Genomic DNA, 23414 nt, shown 5'->3' on the forward strand with positions numbered 1-23414 from the left:
GCTGAAGGGCAGCAAGAGGAGTTAGGATTAGGGTTTTTGGGTTTTAATTTGGGAATAAGGATTTGAGTAACTTTAATAAACATTAGGGAATATAATAGTTATTAAAAATTAAATTCTATCTCAATAAAATTATTTTAAAAGTATCATTTTATTTAATTAATTTATTAATTGATTTTTTAAATAAGTATTTTAATTTAAAAATTGAGGTAATTAAATAATTTGTTTATTTATAAAATTAATTAAAATTTTTAATTATTTAATTTAAATTATATATAATTTTTTTTTATTTTTAATTATTAAAATTTTAAATTTTAATTAAGTAAAAATCTAACTTATTAATTTTAAATAAACAAAAATATCTAATTGTAATTGAAAATTATATAAATTTAAATTAATTTAAAATTCAAAATCTCATAACTTTGATTTATTTACTTTTTAGTAAAGACAATTTTTTGAACAATGAGGACATGGCGAGCGACAATAGATGAGCACGATGACCCACGACGTGCGACGAACGACACAGAGAAGCTTATGATTCGTTGGACAATCTCCTAAAACCGTGATCATAGATACTTTTAGGTCACTTTCCAAAACCGTGACCATAAACCTTTTTAGGTCATCCTTTCGTAAAACCGTGACCATAGACTGTTTTAGGTCACTCCTAAAATCGTGACCATAGACCCTTTTAGGTCTTCCCCCAAAACCGTGACCATAGACCCTTTTAGGTCACCCTTCTGAAAAACCGTGACCATAGACTCTTTTTTGTCACTGTAAAAAACCGTGACCATAGACCCCTTTAGGTCAACCATTAAAACCGTGACCATAGATCCTTTTAGGTCACCCTTCAAAACCGTGACTATAGACCCCTTTAAGTCACCTTCCAAAACCGTGAACATAAACCCTTTTAGGTCACCCTTCTGAAAAACCGTGACCATAGACTCTTTTTGGTCACTATAAAAAACCGTGACCATAGACCCCTTTAGGTCACCCCCTAAAACCGTGACCATAGACCCTTTTAGGCCACCCCTCAAAATTGTGACCATAAACCCCTTTAGGTTACCCTCCAAAACCGTGGCCATAAACTCTTTTAGGTCACCCTTCCGAAAAACCGTGACCATAGACCCTTTTTGGTCACTGTAAAAAATCGTGACCATAGACTTCTTTAGGTCACCTCCAAAACCGTGACCATAGACCCTTTTAGGCCACCCTCCAAAACCGTGACCATAGACCCTTTTAGGTCACCCTCTTTTGAAAAAACGTGACCATAGCCCCTTTTTGGTCACTGTGAAAAACCGTGACCATAGACCCCTTTAGGTCACCCCCAAAACCGTGACCATAGATCCTTTTAGGCCACCCAAAACCGTGACCATAGACTCTTTTAGGCCACCCTTTTTTGAAAAACCGTGACAATAGACCCTTTTTGGTCATTATAAAAAACCATGACCATAGACCCCTTTAGGCCACCCCTCAAAACCGTGACCATAGATTCTTTTAGGCCACCTTTTTTTAAAAAACCGTGACTATAAGTACTCTATGGTCACCCTTTCCAAAAAAACTGTGACCATAGCTTTTTTTGTCACCCTTAAAAACCGTGACCACAGAGGGTCTATGGTCACGATTTTTTACCATGAAAAAAAAATCGTGGACATAAACCCAAAATGTTGTAGCGTACGCTCACAAACAAGTTGAGTGAGGAGAGAAGTTTAAACTCCGAAAAGACAGAGAAGCTCGGCACCAGCATTCTCGGCATCTTTCGCTGCCTTTAGCCAAACCGCCTCCGCCACCTCCAACTCTCCCTTCAGCTTCCCAACCTTCGCCTGAGATTGGCGAAGCTTGCTATCGAGGAGACCCACCTGAGCCAACAACAGCTCCGCCTTGCGAACGTTAACAGAAATGCAGAGAAGAGTCCGATACGCCAACCTTACTTGACCAGTAACGTTACAGTCGTAAAAGTACTCCTCGATACTAAGGAAGAAGAGGTACTAATCAATAAAGGCTAGAGCATCAAAATTCCGATCCATTACTGACAGGACCGGTCCCTCCTCCTCCAAGTTCTCACCACTGCTACTATCCACTGACCTCCTCCGCTTCCGACTCACTTCAGCAACTGAAACCACGACCATATGCTCCTCAGGCCAGGCAAAGCAGGACCCCCACCTCCGGCTAAGACCATCTCCTGAGAAACGGTCTGGGAATCCGCCTAAGGACGGGAGCTACCCCTCCTTCCGTGGTCTCCATCTCTATTGTGGTTTGCCTGCTACGTTCTTTCTTGTCAGTTTCTACTTGGATTCTACCCTTTCTCACCATATCGCTGAATGACCTCTTTTGTTCCCCCCTTCACTCTATCTCTTCGGCTCTACCATCCATTCCTCTTCTCTTGGTGTGAGGGTTGAGTCTTGATTGCCTGTATATTCTTGTCCCTCTACTTCTACCCTTACTTTCTTCCCCTCGTTGAGTATCTAATTGTTGTATCTTCCTGCAGCATCATCTGGAGTATGTGATCTGGAGTGTCCTCCCCGGACGTAACTGCCCCTCATGAGGCTAAATGGATGCCTGGGCCAATTTTCATAAACCATGAAAATAGATCTGGTTGAGCCCACTTATCTTGGACTCGAGTCAGGCCGAATTGCCCCATAAAGCCCAAACCACCAACGCTTTTCAATCTCACTTACTACTTACTAGTATAGCCGTAGTTGATAATGGAAATTGGAGAGAACGACGACACTGATAACTGATAGTCTTACTAATACTAGCTACCAAGCTACCTTCTTCCCACTCTTCCTTTTTTTTCTCTGCACTTCTCAGCTCTCTCACTTCCACTTCCACCAAGCAAAGCCTCTCCGGTGAAATCAATAATCACTGCGTCGAATCTATGCTTCTTCATTTCTCATAATCCTCCTACTTATGGCCTTCACTTCCACTCTCTCTCTCTACTCTCACCCTCAAGTAATAACTAACTCTCTAACTACCATAACTTATCGTTTCTTCTCCCTCATATTCTACAAAACCCTAACGCCTTTCGCTCTTTCTATATGCAGGTTCGTTGCTGCCGCCACCGCCGACTGCAATCGCTGCCGCTGACTGCAGCCGGTTTGGGCAAGCTCACACTGCTTCCGATTTGGAGAACGCGTGCAGCCTCCAGAGCGCGGTTTGGATGCTTCGTCGTTAAGGCCTCTTCCAGCGTTGAAGGAACTCCGGCTCGTTCCACCGGTTCTCGCAGAGTCTACCGCCGGTCTCAGGCCACCGCGGCGCCAATTGCCCCTCTGAAACGAGTTGCTGACTTTGTTGCTCCATTTGGATTGATTTTCGCCATCTCTTTTGGTATCCCTTACATAGTTTCCATTTATTCCTTTGTTGTTGTAGTTTTTATTTTTTATTTATTTTTGGGTGCATTTTTTCTTTCTATTGTAATTTGGTGAGTCTTGGTGAGTTCATATTGTTGCTTCTACAATTATATGACACATTGTCCTTACAACCTATGGAATTGACATTTGTTTTTGGAGGAAAAAAAGAAAGACGAAAGAATCATAGGGTAAGGTAAAGGAAAGGGTAAGGGTAAGGGTAACGTATATGTCAAAAAGTACTTTGCTTATTTCATAACATTTCCGAAACATATACTACCTCCGTCCCAAATAGTTGTGTATATAGCGGACCTTAAGTAGTGGGGGCAATGCTTAGTTGTGTTTGATTCATGAGTGAACAGAAAAGGTGGAAAACATAATTTTTTTTTTCAGAAAAATGTCATAGACTCATGGAAGGTACCAAAGAAGAATAACATTTATCAATTTCTTATATTATTTTACTCATATTGACGAAAAGGTTTAAAAAAATAATCTAAAGAACAAAATTGTATGATGCATTGTTTTAGTATCAGATGGTATTTAATTATGTATTTAATGCAGTATCTGTAGGGTAGCATGTTGTGCCTTCTTATGGAGGCTTTGACTTTCCTTATTGTTTTTATACATCTGTTAATCTTGCCTGCAATTTTAATTCTTTATCCCCTACCACACCAAAAAAAAAAAGGAACAAAATCCTCATTGAAGCTCTGCTACATGATATCCCCCACAGGGAATGTTTTTGAGCTTCTTAGTAATGAGCGGTGTTTTGTTGATATTAATATGTTTCTTTACTTTTTTGTCTACTGGTTGTGATTGCAAGCATGCATTATTTGTTAAATTTCATATTGGTGATACTAATTTGTTTCCAGCTTACAGTTGTTTGGAAAATAGTGGAGAAGATTCTTTATCCAACTCCAAAGCGATTGGAGTCATCAACTGTCGAAGGCCAATCTGCTTCACAAGGAGTGAAATGGTCTATTGCTGCTGGCACCAATTTGTTATCCCAGCTAGGTGCAAAGATTGAAAGGCAATCTAAGCAGAAGCTGAATGAGTTTGCTCGAGAACTGAGGTCATTTCCAAGTATTGATATGTCAGGTATGTTGGGTGTGTTGACATAAGAAAGAATAGTCATTATTCATTGCTCAAACCAAAATCTTCATTGGTGCATTTTGACCCAAAAAATTAAAAATTAAAAACAATTAAGTTCAGTTGAAAGTTTTATGAATATCCTAATTTTCACACACTAATCTAGTGGATTTGGAGCTTCAGTTTCAGGAATTAATCTGGTTTTGAAATCCATTTTTTACGCTATTTAGATATCCACTAATTCTCTTAAACTTTACTTTAATTTTTTATTATTTGATTGACAATCATACTCTTCATTACTTGGCTGTTTTACATATTTTAAATAAGATAATTGAGTAATTATCTAAACAAAATGGATTCGATTAGTTTTTCAGGTATCGGTAACATGGAATTTATTTTCTAAACCTGTCCTAAGCTCCAAACTTGTGAATAGATTTCTAAATAAAACATTTAACACGTTTTAAGAACTTCTAACATGAGATGAGAGATTTCAAGCTTTATTGTTGTTGACTCTATTGTAACTGAGGTTGGAGTTGAGCCTTTTTCAATCCCTAAAAGCTAAAGCTATTGGAAATTTTTGTTGCATGACATACTATTATAGCCTATCTCCTGCAGATGTACTGTGTCAATAACATTGTATTTCAAATGTCATGCATTTTACGTGAGAGAGTGCATTGAATCCCACAGTGGGTTGATATATGGTTCAAGTTCCCTCTTTATTGATGTGAGCATCAGATCATGCTTCTGCTTTGGGCTAACTTGAAGGATTGAATTAAGTTTGTTGAAATGAGATATTAACTACATTGAAACCAGGCATACATAGTAACTAGTTGTATAGAAACTAAGCATTCTGTTGAAAATCAGTATGTAGTTAGTAGTTTGTAACTTAGTATTTATGATAGTAGTTGATAGATATCTGTACATATATCCCTTTTAGATGAAATGAAATAACACGAGTTCTTTCTCTTACTTCCTCTACATTAACATGGTATCTAGAGCCTAGAGAGAAAATTCATTGTGCACCATGAGAGGATCCACGGACCTCTTTTGAAAAACTTCCAGAACAGTATATCTTTCCGGCCACTGGAGCATCCCCTGCCTTGTTCCTCTATCTCCAGCAGCCCAAACAACCCCTTCCAGCTTCTATTAGAACAGTTTACTCTGTCGGCCAATCTGACAAAAAATCACATCATCATCCTTGACTTGTCCTCGGATGCCCAACCCTGTCAACAGTGTTGCTGTTTTGCTATTTGTGACTTTCCGTTTTTGCCCCTGGGCATGTTCTTCCTGTGTTGCTGATATATTTCTTGTCTCCATGGCTACTACTATTTCTACTGCTACCTACGCTGGTACCTCTTGCCATGGACAAACTTGATGAAGTAGTTATGATTCTTGGGCCATGGATATCGAGTTGTACTTAATTGGCTAGGATTATGTAGAACATCTCACCGAAAAGACTGAAGAAATTGTTGCCACTGATTGTGCCAAGTGGATTAATAATGATGCCCAACTTTGTAGGATTATCAAGAATACCATTCATTCTTCTATTAAACAGATTTTTCGTGCACACGTCACTTGTGAAGCTGTTTGGACGCAGCCAAATGCACTTTGCACTAATGATACAAGTCGTTTGTATGGGGTTTGTCAAAAGATGATGAGCATTGGTTCCCCTTGTTAGATTGATGGTCCTATGTTTGCATACCTAGGAAAGATGCATGGTACTCTCCATGATTTCAATGAGTTATCGCCTCCTGCCACTTCCCTAGACAAAGATTTAGAATAACGAAGAACGTTCTTTATGCCCATGGCATTGTATGAATTACCTCCTGAGTATGATTTAATTCTTGGTTCCCCCACTATTTCGTTCCTTAATGTGGTTTGATCTTCATTACTTTGGGTTTCTGCTAAACATTCAGTTGAACTACCAATGTATCAACATCCATTGATGTTTTCTGCTCTTACCTCACAAGTCACAACCTCAAACTTGGGGTTTTTCCCAAAATAAGGGGAAGGAAAGTGTTGGGGGGGGGGGGGGGGGGATTGGCTAACATTGATGATTAAAATGATTTCCTGGAATGATCAGCTATCTCCATTTATCATGTTGATTTTTTTGGAACGGTTTGAGTCGAATCATTGGCGTCGGATATGATTCCAATGGCCTTTACATTCTTTCTTTGCCTCGTGTTTACAACCACTCCACCACTAACCCTCTCATAATCCACGCTCAGTTAGGCCATCCCAGCCTCTCCAATCTTAAGACACCCTAGCCACTCTAGCTTATCTAGTCTATCATGTGAGTTGTGTCAACTTGGGAAACATAACAGTAGTTATTTTCTAAGTGACAATAAACGTGCATTGTCACCTTTTGCTTTGGTCCATCAGATATTTGGGGTCCTAGTCAGATCGTGTCCACTTCAGTATTCAAGCATTTTGACTTTTATTGATAATTATTCCCATAGTACTTGATTATTTTAATAAAAATTGGTTTGAGTTGTTTTCCACCTTTACTAAGTTCTGTAAAGAAATGCAAACTCAATTTGGTGTTCCAATACATACATTGCATAGTGACAATGCTAAAGAATACATATCTTATCAGTTTCAAAATTTTATGGCGTCTCATGGTGTCTTTCATCAAACATTATGTGCTCATACCCCTCAACAAAATAGGTTGGCTGAAGGAAAAAATTGTCATATAATTTAGACCACTAGGACTCTTTTTCTTCATTATCATGTTCCTTCTCAATTTTTGAGGAGATGCTTTCCTCTCTGCATGCTATTTCATTAATCACATGCCCTCTTCAGTTTTAAGTCATAAGTCCTCACACTTGGTTTGTTTTCCTCACACTCCCATGCATTGTCTTCCTCCCCATATCTTTGGCTCTACTTGTTTTGTCCAACAATCTTACCCTAGAACTTGACAAACTTTCCACTAGGTCCCTCAGATGTGTTTTTCTTGGGTATGCTAGGTCTCCAAAGGTTTTTTTTAGGATATTTAGAGTAACATTCTTTGATTATGATCCCCTATTTTACCCATGGCTACAAAACATCATAATCCTCTTCCTCGTAGCCCAACACCTGTCTCCCACTCATCCACCTTACATTCAAATCTATCATCGCTGGACTCATGCCCGTCCCGCTGCACCTGTGCCCAAACCACACAGATATTTCACATAGGCTATTCCAAACTCACCTTCGATGTCGACTCCTTTATCAATTTTGATCCAGCCTACTGAGTTTGAACTCCTTATTGGCATTTGAAAAGGTATATGTTTGGCCTGAAATTCTTCTACATATTATGTTGCTTTGAGTTATCACTGTATCTCTCCAGGATACTATACTTGTGCGTCATCTTTGTCTTGTGTCTCTTCCTAAAAATCTGGGTGAAGCCCTATCTCGTCCCGGGTGGAGAGAAGCCATGCTTGATGAAATGTCTATGCTTTAGGAGAATGATACTTGGGAACTCACCTCTTTTTCATACATGAAATCTGTGGTTGGTTGTTGGTGGGTTTATATCGTGAATATTCTCAAAGCTCACTTAGTTGCCAAAGGATTTGGCCTCATGGTGACACATTTTCTCCTGTGGCCAAGATGGCCTTTGTTTGTCTTTTCCTCACAATCGCCACAATTTGTCATTGGCCACTATATCGATTAGATATCAAATGCTTTTCTTCGTGATTCATGAAGCAACCACCTGAGTTTGTTACTCGGGGAGTCTTCTAGCCTAGTTTCTCGCCTTCGGAAATCAATTTATAGACTTAAGAATCTTTGAGTTTGGTTTGGAAGATTTTCCATTATAGTTAAGCAATTTGGCATGATTCAAAGCAAAAAGATCACTCTGCTTACTATCGCCACACTCCTCGAGGATGTAAATATCTAATTGTGTACGCTAATTATATTGTTATTACGGGCAGTGGCAATGACAATATAACTTGTAATAAACAACAGTTATGTCACCACTTGACCAATTGACTAATATCTCTCAACTTAGGCAAGAGGTCCCATAATAAGTTATTTATGTAACAAGCTTGGTACATATGATCTATATACTCAAGCTTGAGACGGAATGTTGATAGTCAGCAAGTAGTTGGTAGTTAGTAACTTACTGTTGATGATAGTAGTTGATAGATATTTGTATATATACCCCTTCTAGATGAAATGAAATAATACGAGTTCTTCCTCTTATTTCCTCTAATCAACACATTCATAGAAATTATCTCTCATTTATTGTAACTTCTGACTATAGTCTGTTAGGCTCTTGTAACAGAAAGAAGTTTCAATTATCGCACGTTTTTTTCTCGGTCGTTACAACTAGGCCATTGTCCAATCTCAATTTTAATACACTCAAGGCACTTGACGCTACTATTTTAAAGCAAGGGTACTATTGAAACTTGAAAGAACTAAGTAAATTAAAGCCAAAATTCAATGATCATATGTTTAATTTGATAGGACGGAACTTCGGCGATGAAGGGTTATTCTTTCTTGCTGAGAGCTTGGCATACAACCAGGTACAGTTATCCTTCTTTATATCATTGCTTTCTTATATTGCTGGGTAATTTTTGCTCACTGTATGCTTGCAAATTTCAATTGTACTTACAAATACTTACAATAGTGTGCAGCTGTCCACATGTATTGTTAGAGTAGTTGTTTACATGGTATAATAAATTTACTAATAGCTGAATTAATTATTAATTGCTATCTTTGAGAACCAAACATAGATGTCACTTAAGATTGATAAAGTAATATGCTTTTTCCTCATTAAATAAGGGTGGCATGTGTTAATGTTATTGTAGTTGATGATGATGATGATGTAGATACATAGATATTGGCAGCAACTATGTAGTTGTAAATTGTAATGGAAAATGCTTGACTATAAGTATCACTTGTAAGTTTTTATGTTCAAGTTTTCTGTTGATAAAATAGAATATTTTATGAAAACCTGTATTTTTCATGATAATTTTGCAAGTCCTGTCCTGCTTATATCATGTTCTCTTGATGGAAGTCAGATTTAGGTTCATTCTTGATTTGTCATGTATATTTCACAAAGATAGACTTTTTTGCTATTGCTCTGCACGTCCTTAGACATACTTTCTATATAGATTGTGGAGGAAGTGAGTTTTGCAGCAAATGGAATAACTGCAGCTGGGTTGAAAGCTTTTGATGGTGTTCTTCAATCAAACATTGCATTGAAGATTCTTGATCTTTCAGGAAACCCTGTTGGAGATGAAGGAGTTAAGGTTAGTACCAGTAGTCTGATTTTTTATTATGTTATCTTGATACTTGTTGGTACTACTTTGACATGGACTAATTATGAAACAGGTTGCTCTTCGATGAAAATGCAGTTCTCAGTTTGTTTGCTTTTTCTTTCCTTTACTATAAACTATGCTAATTAAAAAATTTGTAAGTAAGCTTTCAACACGCGACACTATTTATAAACTCAGATAATTTGAAAGGAGAGAGACATGTAGGGGTATCATCTAAACTATGTCTTAGTTTAATTCATTCTAGAGAACATCAAGCACCTTGTCCTTAAAAAAGAACTTAAAACAGTTGCAATTTTGTGTTGTAACCTCAATTATTTTCTCCTATTGTTTCATTGCATTGCAGATTAAGTCACGTTTAGCATATAAGCATAGCATCTTCTTTGGTTTCGTTATGCTTTTGCAATTAAATATGGTATTGGGTATTATCCAAAAAATATAGCCAAAATTGTGTTTGGAGCTTGATTCTTTAATGGATCAATTCACTTTTCAATATAGCATAGCTATTTTTATTCGAACCTGTCTTGTCTTTTTTATGGTTAGTTAACTTGTTGCTCTACTCAAGTGAAATACTAGATTTTTTGAAGCTTGACATGTATAGTCTATGACACTATGCGCTTTTATTGGTACTTTATTTGCTAGAAATCTAGAATATTTTCATATATTTTTTCCTTCTACGGTTAAGCATCTTGAACTGAATATCAAGAATCTTATGGCTTGCTTAACTAACCATGATGGTGATATTCCGAGACTTATTATTAGAGATATTTTTTAGATATATTTATTATCCACTCTTCCTCTCTTATGCCAAGAAAAGAAGAAAATAAAAGAGGGGAAAAAAATGTTAGCAAGTATTCTTGATTGTTGTCATACATTAGGTATTAATGTTGTGCCATATCCTTGTTTGCAGTGCTTATGTGACATACTGGTGGATAACTCTGGCATTGAGAAGCTCCAGCTAAACAGTACTGACTTGGGTGATGAGGTACGAATTGATAACTATGATTCATTGAATGTTTGATACATTTCTCTGAGGATTGCGTCTTGTGTTATGCAGGGGGCAAAAGCTATTGCAGAAATGTTGAAGAAGAATTCTAGTTTGCGGGTTATCGAACTTAACAACAATATGATTGAATATTCTGTATGTAATATGCATAAGCTTGTACTTAAGACTGTAGAGCCAGTGCCCAAAATCTTAATGTAATTTGTTTAATGAAAATGGAGGTAGGGATTTTCAAGTTTGGCTGGAGCACTTCTTGAAAATAACAGCTTACGCAATATCCATCTCAAGTAAGTAAAAATTTTTACATTATGTTTTCTGCAAGAAAATCCTTTGATTTTGTAATATTCCCATACTCACACAGAAAAAATAAAAATAAAAAAGTAAGTTCTATTCCCTTTTATTTTGAAAATTTTCTGACATTATTACTTTTTAAAGTGGCAATTATGGTGGCGCTTTGGGGGCTAATGCATTGGCTAAAGCACTTGAGGGCAACAAGTCTTTAAGGGTACTATTATTTTATTTTTGACCAAATGTAATGCCCACATTTGCAATTAGGTCCATTTGTGTTTTTCAATTCCAAAATATACATCTTCTGTACATAATCATATTCTGAATTTCTTAAGAGAGCACCAATTGTAAGTCTTACCAATAAAATGTGGAGTGTTTATGTTTCTTGCTTCTTTATATATTCTCTTTTTACAACAAAAAAATATTTGACTATCTCATGCATTACATAGGCATGATTTACTCCAAATGTTTTGGGCAGGAGCTTCATCTGCATGGAAATTCTATTGGTGATGAAGGAGTCCGTTCTTTGATGACAGGATTATCTATCTATAAAGGTCAAACTATCTGTTGTGATGATTTCTAAATATTAACTGTGTCCTTCTTACTTGAATAATTCCATGGTAACACTTTACAAGCAGTTGACAGGTTATTTGTTTTTCAGGGAAACTTGCAATTCTGGACATTGGAAACAACTCAATAACAGCTAAAGGTGCGGTCCATGTTGCTGAGTATATCAGGAAGAGCAAGAGCATTCTATGGTTGAACCTTTACATGAATGACATTGGTGATGAGGTATTATCTCAATTGTCCACCTATTCCCAGTGTTTGATACTTTGATCATCACCAATCTTGTGAAAACTGTTTAACATAGTCCAAGTCTTGCAACTAATAGAATTGTTAAGATGCAATAGTATATGATTTGTGATATCATAGCATCTTAAAATCATCTATTACTGCTGACTGTGAATTACCATATAAACTGTCAAAAGTAAAGATTCTCGTCATCTTTCAAATGCATGAGCTGCAAAACATTAACACAACAAAAGGAAAGGTGGGGTGGGGGACTCTTTTTAGAGTGACTTCCACTCTGAACTTTTGTTTTTCCCTATGTAATAACTGAAACAATTAACTGCAGTAGAATTAATAGTCTTCTAAAGTTACATATTTAGAGGCCAATATGTGTCCTCAACTACTCATTATATTGAATGGGTTAAATCGTCAGGGCGCGGAAAAAATTGCAGATGCTTTGAAGGAAAACCGTTCCATAACGACAATAGATCTGGTAAGAATACTTATACCAGTTAATTTATATATCTTTATCCCGCATCATTCCTCCCTCTGGCATGGCTTTAGCAACCCAAAAGAATGAGGGAACATAATTTCTTGGGACATGACTTTAGCTGATTTAATATTTACAGGGTGGAAACAACATTCATGCTGTTGGAGTGACTTCTATTGCTAAAGTTTTGAAAGATAATTCAGTTATTACCACTGTAAGCCTCGACAGCTTCATGTCCTGCTTCTATTTTTTGTCTTCAGTTGTTTGTTCTGACAAACATTTTATGTCTCGTTCATAGTTAGAACTTAGTTATAATCCCATTGGGCCAGATGGAGCCAATGCTTTGGCTGAGGTTCTGAAGTTTCATGGAAACGTAAAAACACTTAAGCTTGGTTGGTGCCAGGTAACCTTTTTCACCTTGAACTAATGTAAACTTTTTGTAGTGACTTATATTTCTAATAAGATGCCTTTCCAGATAGGAGCAAAGGGAGCAGAATCCATTGCAGATGCTTTAAAATATAATACTACAATTGAAACTCTGGACCTGCGAGCAAATGGACTAAGAGATGATGTTTGTAAACAGTACCTTGAATCAGTTCCCCCTTCTTTCCTATTATTTTTGCGTTGGTTATCTTAGGCTGCTTTTTATGAATTGACTATTGCAGGGTGCACTCTGCCTGGCTCGCAGCTTGAAAGTGGTTAATGAAGCTTTAACCTCTCTAGACTTGGGATTTAATGAAATAAGGGTATGAATTGCTCTGGTCTTCTATATTCTTTAGTTCATGCAGAAGCCATAGCATCTCTAATTTCATATATTGATCTGATTAAAGGATGATGGCGCTTTTGCTATTGCTCAAGCTCTGAAGTCAAATGAGGATGTCAATGTTACATCCATAAACATTGCGAATAACTTCCTTACAAAATTTGGGCAGGTAAATTTGTCTTCTGATTTTGAATTTGCTTTTGTTGTCTACTTTTTCTTCTTTATTTATGTTTTTCATGGATCTGACTATAATAATACACATCACAGAGTGCTTTATCTGATGCAAAGGATCATGTCTATGAGATGGCGGAAAAGGAAATCAACATTTTCTACTAGAATAGACTATACTCTGCAATAAATGTTATATACCAGAGAATTTTCTTTTTTTTTTCGAGGGTTATTTTACAAATTTTCTTTTGGAACTGGTCAGAGCTCCATTACATCAATTTTTTCAGCTCTAACCATTCATTGAGGGAAAGTATAGAAATTTGTATCAGTATAGCCTTAATTGTTTAGATCGTGAACGGATTCCAACATTTGCCCCACTGAAGTTAATGTAGTGATTTTTTATTTTTTTATTTTTATTTCACATTTTTTTCCAATATCCCTTCCCCTTTCTATGCCTTGATTTGTTCGTTCCATGCTTGTGTGTGCTTTTGCCTGTTGTACTTGTATATCTAGACACTTCAACTGGCTTCACTTGTTCCAGTTTTTTTTTTTTTTTTTTTTTTTTCTCCTCCAATTTTTACCATTCATTAGATGTTATCATTTCATGTAAAAATAATAAATAATGGATTTGTAAATTTGCTCGTCCTAAATTCTAATCCTGAAAACCACTACCCACTTTCCAATGGAGTGACAACGAAGGAGGTGACAGCAAAGGTAAGAAGAGTGTGAGGTCTGGGTTCTATAGGAAGGAAGGGAGGAGTGGAATAATGAAAGGTGATAAAAAGAACAAAAAAGGGAGAAATAAAAGTGATGTTTGCTTGCTATCAGTGATTGTTCGAGTTTAGGGAAGACTGCAGGGAAGGAAAATTAAAGTCGTCAGAGGATGAATTTCTCTGAACGGCCACGGACGCCAGACTGCCGGAGTACGAATCAAATAGTTTTTCTTAAAAAATTCGATGTTTGCTGATTTTGAAGAGTAGCATTTGGCAAAGTTTTAGAAATGTGAAATGTGTGCCAAAAAGATAATGTACATGTGTCTTCCCTTGTAGGAATGAATGTATTAGATGCACTATGCCATTGTATGAATTTACTTTGTAGAGATTACTGGGCTTAAACATCTACACTAATCCTTTAATCGAACTTGATTAAGGGTTTCTGGCAAAAAAAACTTGATTAAGAATTTGAGTTCTAGCGATAAAAAGGAAATTTTGTGAGTACAGAAAGAAAACTGTTGGGAATTTAATATTCTCTTTCTAAGACCTCTTTAAATAGTCAATTTTTGGTAATAAAATTTGGTTGGTTGTTTAATTGAGATAAAATAAAAGTATGAAAGAAATTTATTTAAATATTTACTTATATATTATTAAATTAGTAGAACATTTTTCAATCGTACTTTTAGAATATTGACATGCAATTTTTAGCTAATTATAAAAAATTGTAAAAATAATTCATTTAAAAGCAATAGAAAAGTGTTTAAGCCTCTAGGAGGTATAATAGTTATGTACCCATAAAATAAAAAAAATGTGCATCAAAAATCAATTACCAAATTATTATGTACTTATGTATAAATATATATGTTATTTAATTTATTTTTAATATGTATTTTATATCCTAACATATATTTTATACGGATAATTGATTTGTTGATTGATTTATTATGTACATATAACAATTGAGAAGAAAATACACGTAATAGTTGTCTTAACGTGCAATTCTTTTTTATTTTTTTAAATTTAATTTTGATACACTATTAATTTAAAATAATTTTAAATATATATTCAATTACGTAACACTATATTAATAATAAAAAATAATTATTTTTTATATTAATTATTTGAATAATCATATATAACAACTTTATAAAATATTTTACAATATTAGTGCATAAAAAATAAACTCTTCGTCTCTAGTAAAAGTGGGTATTAAATTAAAAAAATTAACGTGGTATTTTGGTTGAAATATTTGCCAGCTATTTAATTGATAGGTACATATACATCTAATATGTTGTGTAAATCTTGGATATCAGAGTGCCGTACGAAAATTCGATTCTTTATTAAAGGAATGGAATAGGATAAAATCGTTAAAATCAGGAACAACCAAACAAGACAAATGAGGGCGTAAAGTGAATCGATATAATAGGCTAAATAGTATATTCTAATTATATTACAGTTATTAAAATTGGAAAAGCGTATCCGTAAAAGACTCCATGGCCCAATGGATAAGGCGCTGGTCTACGGAACCAGAGATTCTGGGTTCGATCCCCAGTGGAGTCGTTTATTTTTTAATTTTTTAAATTATATTTATTTTTCTTATCAAACGGCCTTTGCGTGTAACGGTCAACGGTGTACACCTAGTATTTACTATTGTCTACTATTGTCTGTAGAGAACCAGAAAAACGGAAAAGAGAAACATTCGCATGGTTCAATTAGCCACATGGGTCATCACCAAATTACCAGGCTAAACGTGGTTAGTAGTTGATATAAAAATAAAATACGTCACTATTATGGCGTCAGGTACTCAGGTCTAGAATTTTTCTTTTTATAAATTCAGTAAAATTTATTTTATATAATGTAAATAATTAGAAACTTTTAAAAAAAAATCATAAATTTTTTTTCCATCTTGAATGTTAAGTTAAAACTTTTTTTTTCCTAAAAAATACATATAATATTATAAAATTCTCTTAAAATAAAGTTGGTTATTTTCGTTTCGTATTATATTTCAAGTGTATGTAAAATGGTTTCAAACAGTAAATTACAAAATACACGGTGGTTTAGAATCACGATTTACGAACAAAAGTTTGGTTTGAAACCACACTTACAAGAAGTATAGTCTCAATAAATTTTTATTAAACCTAGCTTCTTGAATTCAAAGGAAACATAGAGAAAGAACAATGATGGAAAAGAATGACAAAAACTATATATCTTCTTATTGATTTTTTTTTCATTAGTAGTAAAATACGGAATTTTTACACAAATAATATAAAAATAATTAGTTCAAAATAATCCTAATAGAATCATCCAACATAGTACATCTTTATTTTATTTGTGTAAAAAAATCGAATTAAAATATAACGAAAAAGAAATCAATTAGGAAAAATAAGAGATTGGAAGAGATTAAAAAAGGGTTATTGATTACTTTTTTAACAGGAAGAGATTGGAGCAATATCATTCAACCTATGTAAGCTATTTTCATTGACTACTTTTTTAACAGGAATCTCTCGTTGTGTCGTTATTGGTTCCTTTTTCCTCGGTCATTTTATTTTAACTGAAATCACTCTTCGTTGATCTCTTTTTTCTTTGGACCTTTGACAGGAATAAACTTTAAAAAAAAAATGACAGTAAATGTTACGGTTCTAATAATAAAATTAATAGAAAGATCATTAGTTCTAAAGTCAAAAGCCAAACGTACATAATATTTTTTTTTTTTTTATCTCTTTCGATCTCATTTCTTTTGATTGATTTTTCATCCACATCAGTAAATTGCAAATTGTTTACACAAGTAAAATAAAAAATATGATATTCCATGATTCTATTATAATTATGTTGAACAAATTTTCTTATATTATTTGTCTAAAAATCCCATATTTTGTTATAGTAAAAAGAAATCAATCACAGAATGGTATTTTTTCACTACATTAAAACAGTATTCTGCAACTTTTTTTTTACTACTTAGCAAGGGTTTAAATCATCACTAAATCTTTTCACGACGGTTAAAAAAGCATCACCAATTCGGGCATTGCTATGTGATATAACAACGATTTTAGACCATCGTTGATAAAAGTATTACTAATTTGTAACACCTGTTAGTGTATTTTTTTATGTTATACAGTTTCACTAAATTACTAAATCTTGCGATAATTTTTTTATATTTCGTAACTGTTTTAAACTATCACAATATATTTAGCAATGGTTTAAAATCGTCACTAAATTATTAATTCTAGTGACCACTTTTTTAGATCTAGTGACTGTTTTAAATCGTTACAATCCCTCCAACATCAAGTTTATCGTTTTTAAACATTTGTGGTAGGTCAAAATTGTTACAATCTTTTCAGCATTAGATTTTTTTATTAATTGTACAAAAAATATTTCCATTATAAATAATAATTTATATGGATACAAATACTACAATATCAAATATTTTCTTCTCAAATGTAGAAATCTACAAAAAATACAACATTGTGTTTCAAAAGATAATATATATATATATATATATATATATATATATATATATATATATATATATATATATAGCACTCTGGTGTACAGATGTGAGTGGTATAGAGAGAGAATATAATTCCTTTTATAGTTATTTTTTATTATTTTATTATTATTTAAAATGTGGGTCCTACTTTTATTAATATCTCTTTCATTATATTAAAGAAAAAATCTGTAAACTTACATCTTTACTATATAATTCACCTATATATATATATATATATATATATATATATATATATATATATATATATATATATAGAGCAAGTTTTACATAATCATAGCCCTACAAAATCATAAATTCGAGATAATATTCAATTTGGTCTCCCAACTTGTACGCAAATTTTAATTTAGTCCTTAAAGTTTTAATTGCCTCCCAAAACTTTGTAAATGTGACTCAGGTTAGTCCCTAGGCTAATTTTTTACATACAAATGTTAACGGAATGCTGATGTGGATGGCCGAATGCTATGTTGAATTCTGTAAAACGACATTGTTTTTGTTTTGGCACTCCAATAGTTTAAAAAAAATTATGGATAAAGTACTAAACTGGTCCCCTATGTTTGGACATAATCCTGTTTTGATCCTTAAGGTTTAAAGCGTCCTATTTGAATCTAAAAAAGTTCCATTTAGCTTCAATGTAATCCCACTATGAGGTCAACATTAAATAATTAACGAAATGTTCTACATGACAGCAGTACAAGAACAAGGTCGATAGTTTAGAGAACAAGTACAAGCTCCAGAGGAACAAAATCAACTGTAGATGCATCAATACATTTATTTGTCATTCTCTTTAGTTCTATAGAAAATATTTCATTTAAATTGTAAGGAGAATGATAAATTAATGTATTTATGCATCCTCGGTTGATTTTGTGCCTCTAGAGCTTGTATTTGTTCTCCAAATTATCGACATTGTTCTTATACTGCTGTTATGTAGGACACTTCGTTAATTATTTAATTTTGATCTCACGGTGGGACTACATTGAAGTTAAATAAAACTTTTTTAGATTCAAATAGGATACTTTAAACTTTAAAGACTAAAACAAGATTACGCCTAAACATAGGAGACCAATTTAATACTTTACCCAAAAATTATAAGTGGTATTTGTTAAAACTTTTTTCTCCAGAAATAAGTGATGCGGCATTATTTTTGGACTATTTAAGTGACAAATCTATAAGGACGTCGTTTTACAAGTTCCAGCATGATATTTGGTTGTCCATGTCACTGTTTTATTATTGTTTTTGTGCCGAAAATCGTCCCAAGAACTAATGTGAATCACGTTTACAAAATTTGGGAACTAAAAAATACAATTAAAACTTCAGAGATTAAATTGAAATTCACGTACAAGTTTGGAACTAAATTGAATATTAACTCTATAAATTCAATCAACATAATAACGAAATTCTATCATGTATGTAAAGCTAATAATAATCTCAAACATAAAACTCCTTTTAAGTCTTGGATGATCCATTTTGTTGAGTTTCATGACTATCAGAACAAAATAGTTTTGTCTGCACTAGTAATTTAAAATCTATAACTTAGAAATGAAAATATTAAAAAAAATTAGAGTGGAATCTTAACAAACTATCTAAAGCTTTTTTCATCATGACTTTGACAAAATCTAGCATAAGATGATATTAACGGTATTAGTCACCCAAATTAAAATCCTAGCCAACATGAGAAAAATCAGTTTTAAGAATCAATTTGACAGTCAAGCTTCAATCATGTATAATTAATTCTACTTTCATTATATCATACCAAATTTGGTGGAGTCCTAATAGACATCTCTAGCTTCAATATAGAATTGGTCCTAACCAAAAATAAGGTCTATAGGCGGAGACCAAGGCTTTCTAATTTTCTGCTAAAAAATATAATTATACAAATTCATTATCTATTAATAATAAAATATTTTAGCAACAATAACACCAAAATCGGTCTATACATTTAGCATATAAGTCCATAAAATTAAGTATAATATATATCCTTATCTTACCTTAGTAGTAAAATTGGGTGGTAATTGACCCCTTGACAATTAGAAAAAAATTTACTTGTTTTTGTAGTAATTGTACTTGTAACAAGTTTTGATATTCAATTTTTGATAGTCTACTATTAGTAAAAGATTGTAACACCTTATCACACAGAACTTTACACCTAAGATGTAAAACAAAAATGGCGAGACACTACAACCTCTAAAAGTGTATATATATATATATATATATATATATATATATATATATATAGTTGAAAAGAGTTTATATCTAGAAGCCTTTCGAAGAAAAGTTAAACAAAAGCGTTAAACAAAAAAGCGCATCACTAAGATAAGCAGTAAACATAAACCGGATAGGATAGGAGTAAAGTGACACACACGCGCACGCACGCACGCACGCCCACGCACGCACGCACGCACGCACGCACACGAAATTGAGTTTTTGTGTTTTTGTACAATTTCAGGTATTTTTTGGTTGAAATTGAGGAGTTGGAGCAGAAGTCTGATTCAGAGACAGAGAAAGCACTGCAGATGCTGTCCGGATCTGACCTCCTTTGATTCGGAAGAACTTTTCTGGAGCTACAGAAGTCACTATGGATCGCTCTCAATGGCTATAAAAATCTGACTTCCAGAGCTTTCCAGAAATATATAATACTTCATACTTTGCTTCGGATTAGAAGGCCCAAAACTGGTGTCCAACGCTAGCTTCCTGCCCCCTTCCAAGCGTCCAGCGCCCAAAAGCAGAGACCAGCGTCCAAACACCCAATGAGGATCCCCTAGCTGGCATTCCACACCCAAGAGACTTCATAGCACGTGGATCTCATCAAAGCTCTGTCCAAACACTCACCAAGTGAGCCCCAGAAGTGGATTTTAGCACTAAAAAGACTGTTTTACCCTTACTAGTCATTTGTTTAGTATTTAAGGCATCAGATTAGATTTATGTAATTTTGACCCCTCTTTGACCTTCTTCAATTACTTTGTGTTTTACTTCAGCATGATTTTCTAAACCTCCTAGGTTGAGGGGAGGAGTCCGGCTGAGTCTTATGAATTATAAAAGTATTACTATTTCTTCTCTAATTCGTGTTTGATTAATTCTAATATGTATATTCGTACTTCATCATGGTGAAAAGGATGCTTTGACAAATTAGCTCTGTTCATCACATTAAGATGAACGTGCCTGACAAACACCCACGTCTACTTGGGTTCATGTGAATACTTCAGTGAAAGCACGCACCACTAGCTTGAATCATACATCTCTTAGACGGCTAATCCACGACTTTGTTGGGGACTTCTTAGGACACAAGTTCAGCCGATTTTGGGAAGATTAGGGTCTCTGTGGTAGAGGCTAGAACCTTATGATGCATCATTCTCTGATCTGGAAGATCCGACCTTGTCTGTGGCGTTTTGAGTATGATCATTAAGGAGAATGGACTGTACGCGCTTCACCCTCAAGCACAGATGGATCCACACTAACCCCGTGGTTCATATCCGGAGGAGTATTGGCGACCTTTCAATAAAGGCGCCAATCACTTACAGCCTGCCATTGAAGAGATCATTCACAAGCAGAGAAGACAATAGTACTAGAGTTAATTCAGAAAGACAACGCAACTCCGATCCTCAACCCTATTCCTATCATTTATTACAATTCGGTATTCCTTTCACAACCAACAACCTTCTGATTTGCCTGACTAAGACCTGTAAGACAATTATAACTTGCTTCAAACTGCAATCTCCGTGGGATCGACCTTGACTTGCTCAGGTATTACTTGGGCTACCCAGTGCACTTGCTGGTATAACAGTACGAAAGGTGTGGGGATTCGTGCTACCAAGTTTTTAGTGCCATTGCTGGGGATTGTTGAGTTTGGACAAACTGACGGATTGTCTTACTCCCTAGATCAGGTAATTTTTATTTTTTTAAGTCTTTGATTTTGATTTTCTTTTTCTCTATTTTTCGAAAAACTTAAAAACTTTTTCAAAAAAAAATTTATTTTTCTTTTCTTTGTTCAAGTTTGTGTTTTTGTTGAGTTTTATTTTATTTTCTTTTTCTTAATTTTCGAAAATCATTAAAACTCTTTCAAAATTATTTTTCTTTTCTTTGTTTAATTTGTGTTCTTTGAGTCTTTGAGTCTTTTATCTTTTATTCTCTTATTCTATATTTTTTTTGAAAATTTTAAAAAGATTTTTCAAAAATATTTTTATTTTTTGTGTTCAATTGGATAGAGCATTGTGCTTATGTTCTTGGTAATTATTCTTCCTTTGAGTCTTTCTTTCTAAAAATCTTTCAAAAATATTTTCTTTGATTAATTCTTGTGTCAAATTTTTAAGTTTGGTGTCCCATTGTGTTTTTCCTCAAAATTTTCGAAAATTTGGTGCACTAGATCTAAAAATTTTAAGTTTTGTGTCTTCTGTGTGTTTTTCTCTTTCCTCATTAATTTCAAAAATAAAAAAATCTTTTCTATTTTTATTTTTTTCACTTAATTTTCGAAAATTAACCATAAAATTCAGATTTTAATTTCAAAATTTTTATCTTATCATATCTTAGTTGTCAAGTTTTCAAAAATCAAACCTTTTCAAAAATAAAAATCATATCTTTTTCAAAAATCTTATCTTATCTTTTTCAAAATTCAAAATTTATCTTATCTTTTTCAAATTTCAAATTTCAAAATTAAAAATCTTATCTTTTTCAAATTTCAAACTTTAAAATTAAATCTTTTTCAAAATTAAATTTCAAAATCTTATCTTTTCTTAAAATATTTTTCAAATCTTTTTAATTTCTTATCTTATCTTTTCTAACATCCAATCTTAAAATCATATTTTTTTTCAAATCTTTTTAATTCTCATCTTATCTTTTCTTATATTTTAAATTTTTATATTAAATCTTTTCTTATCTCATCTTCTATCTTATTTTAAAAATCAAATATCTTCTTAATTAACATCTTATCTTCTCTCTCTTCTTTTTCAAAACCTCATAACTAACTCTTCTTTTCTTAATTTTTGAAAATAATATCTTACCTTCTCTCTCTTCTCTTTCAGTACCTCCTAACTAAATCTTCTTCCCTTAATTTTCGAAAATAGTATCTTCTTCTCTGATGAGCGGATAATTTATACGCTTTTTGGCATTGTTTTTGGGTAGCTTTTAGTAGGATCTAGCTACTTTTAGGGATATTTTTATTAGTTTTTTATGTAAAATTCACATTTCTGGACTTTACTATGAGTTTGTGTATTTTTCTGTGATTTCAGGTATTTTCTGGCTGAAATTGAGGGACTTGAGCAAAAATCTGATAGAAGGCTGAAAAAGGACTGCTGATGCTGTTGGATTCTAACCTCCCTACACTCTAAATGAATTTTCGAGAGCTACAAAACTCCAAATGACATGCTCTCAACTGCATTGGAAAGTAGACATCCAGGGCTTTCCAGAAATATATGATAGTCCATACTTTGTTTGAGCTTAGATGACGCAAACTGGTGTTCAACGCCAGTTCCATAATGCATTCTGGAGTAAAACGCCAGAAACACGTCACAAACCAGAGTTAAACGCCAAAAACACGTTACAACTTGGTGTTTAACTCCAAGAGAAGCCTCTGCACATGTAAAGGTCAAGCTCAGCCCAAGCACACACCAAAGTGGGCCCCAGAAGTGGATTTCTACATTTAGACTTATTTCTGTAAACCCTAGAGTAGCTAGTTTAGTATAAATAGAACTTTTTACTATTGTACTAGTCGTCTTTTGACCACATCTGGTCCTGTCTTATCTTTGGTCTAAGTTTTAATCTATTGTTCTTCTTAGGAGACTATTGATCACGTTTTGGAGGCTGGCCTCTTGGCCATGCCTGGACCACTATCACTTATGTATTTTCAACGGTGGAGTTTCTACACACCATAGATTAAGGTGTGGAGCTCTGCTGTTCCTCGAGTATTAATGCAATTATTATTATTCTTCTATTCAATTCAACTTATTCTTATTCTAAGATATTCGTAAACTTCAACATGATGAATGTGATGATCCGTGACACTCATCATCATTCTCAC

At 34.0% G+C, this 23414-nt stretch overlaps 1 protein-coding gene and 1 non-coding gene across 3 annotated transcripts; both read left to right on the forward strand.

Moving 5' to 3' along the window:
* Positions 1-1687: 1687 nt before the first annotated feature.
* On the forward strand, positions 1688-13602 carry LOC112801047 (uncharacterized). 2 transcript variants are annotated; one of them, XM_029298280.2, is made up of 19 exons: positions 1688-2406; positions 2483-2946; positions 3039-3321; positions 4211-4436; positions 8874-8932; positions 9524-9661; positions 10596-10670; positions 10743-10826; positions 10914-10975; positions 11124-11193; positions 11455-11530; positions 11638-11768; positions 12199-12258; positions 12395-12469; positions 12554-12658; positions 12731-12826; positions 12921-13001; positions 13086-13187; positions 13286-13602. In XM_029298280.2, the coding sequence occupies exons 4-19, from the start codon at positions 4430-4432 to the stop codon at positions 13352-13354; spliced, it is 1290 nt and encodes a 429-aa protein (XP_029154113.1). In that variant the 5' UTR covers positions 1688-2406; positions 2483-2946; positions 3039-3321; positions 4211-4429; the 3' UTR covers positions 13355-13602. The 2 variants fall into 2 exon arrangements, with proteins under 2 accessions (XP_029154113.1, XP_025699359.1); XM_025843574.3 differs by having other exon boundaries at positions 2353-2946; positions 4218-4436.
* Positions 13603-15386: 1784 nt separating this feature from the next.
* On the forward strand, positions 15387-15459 carry TRNAR-ACG (transfer RNA arginine (anticodon ACG)). The gene has a single exon. It is a non-coding gene; the product is annotated as a tRNA-Arg (tRNA).
* The last annotated feature ends 7955 nt before the right edge of the window (positions 15460-23414 follow it).

Source organism: Arachis hypogaea, chromosome 5, assembly GCF_003086295.3.
Source record: "Arachis hypogaea cultivar Tifrunner chromosome 5, arahy.Tifrunner.gnm2.J5K5, whole genome shotgun sequence".
Taxonomy (NCBI): Eukaryota; Viridiplantae; Streptophyta; class Magnoliopsida; order Fabales; family Fabaceae; genus Arachis; species Arachis hypogaea.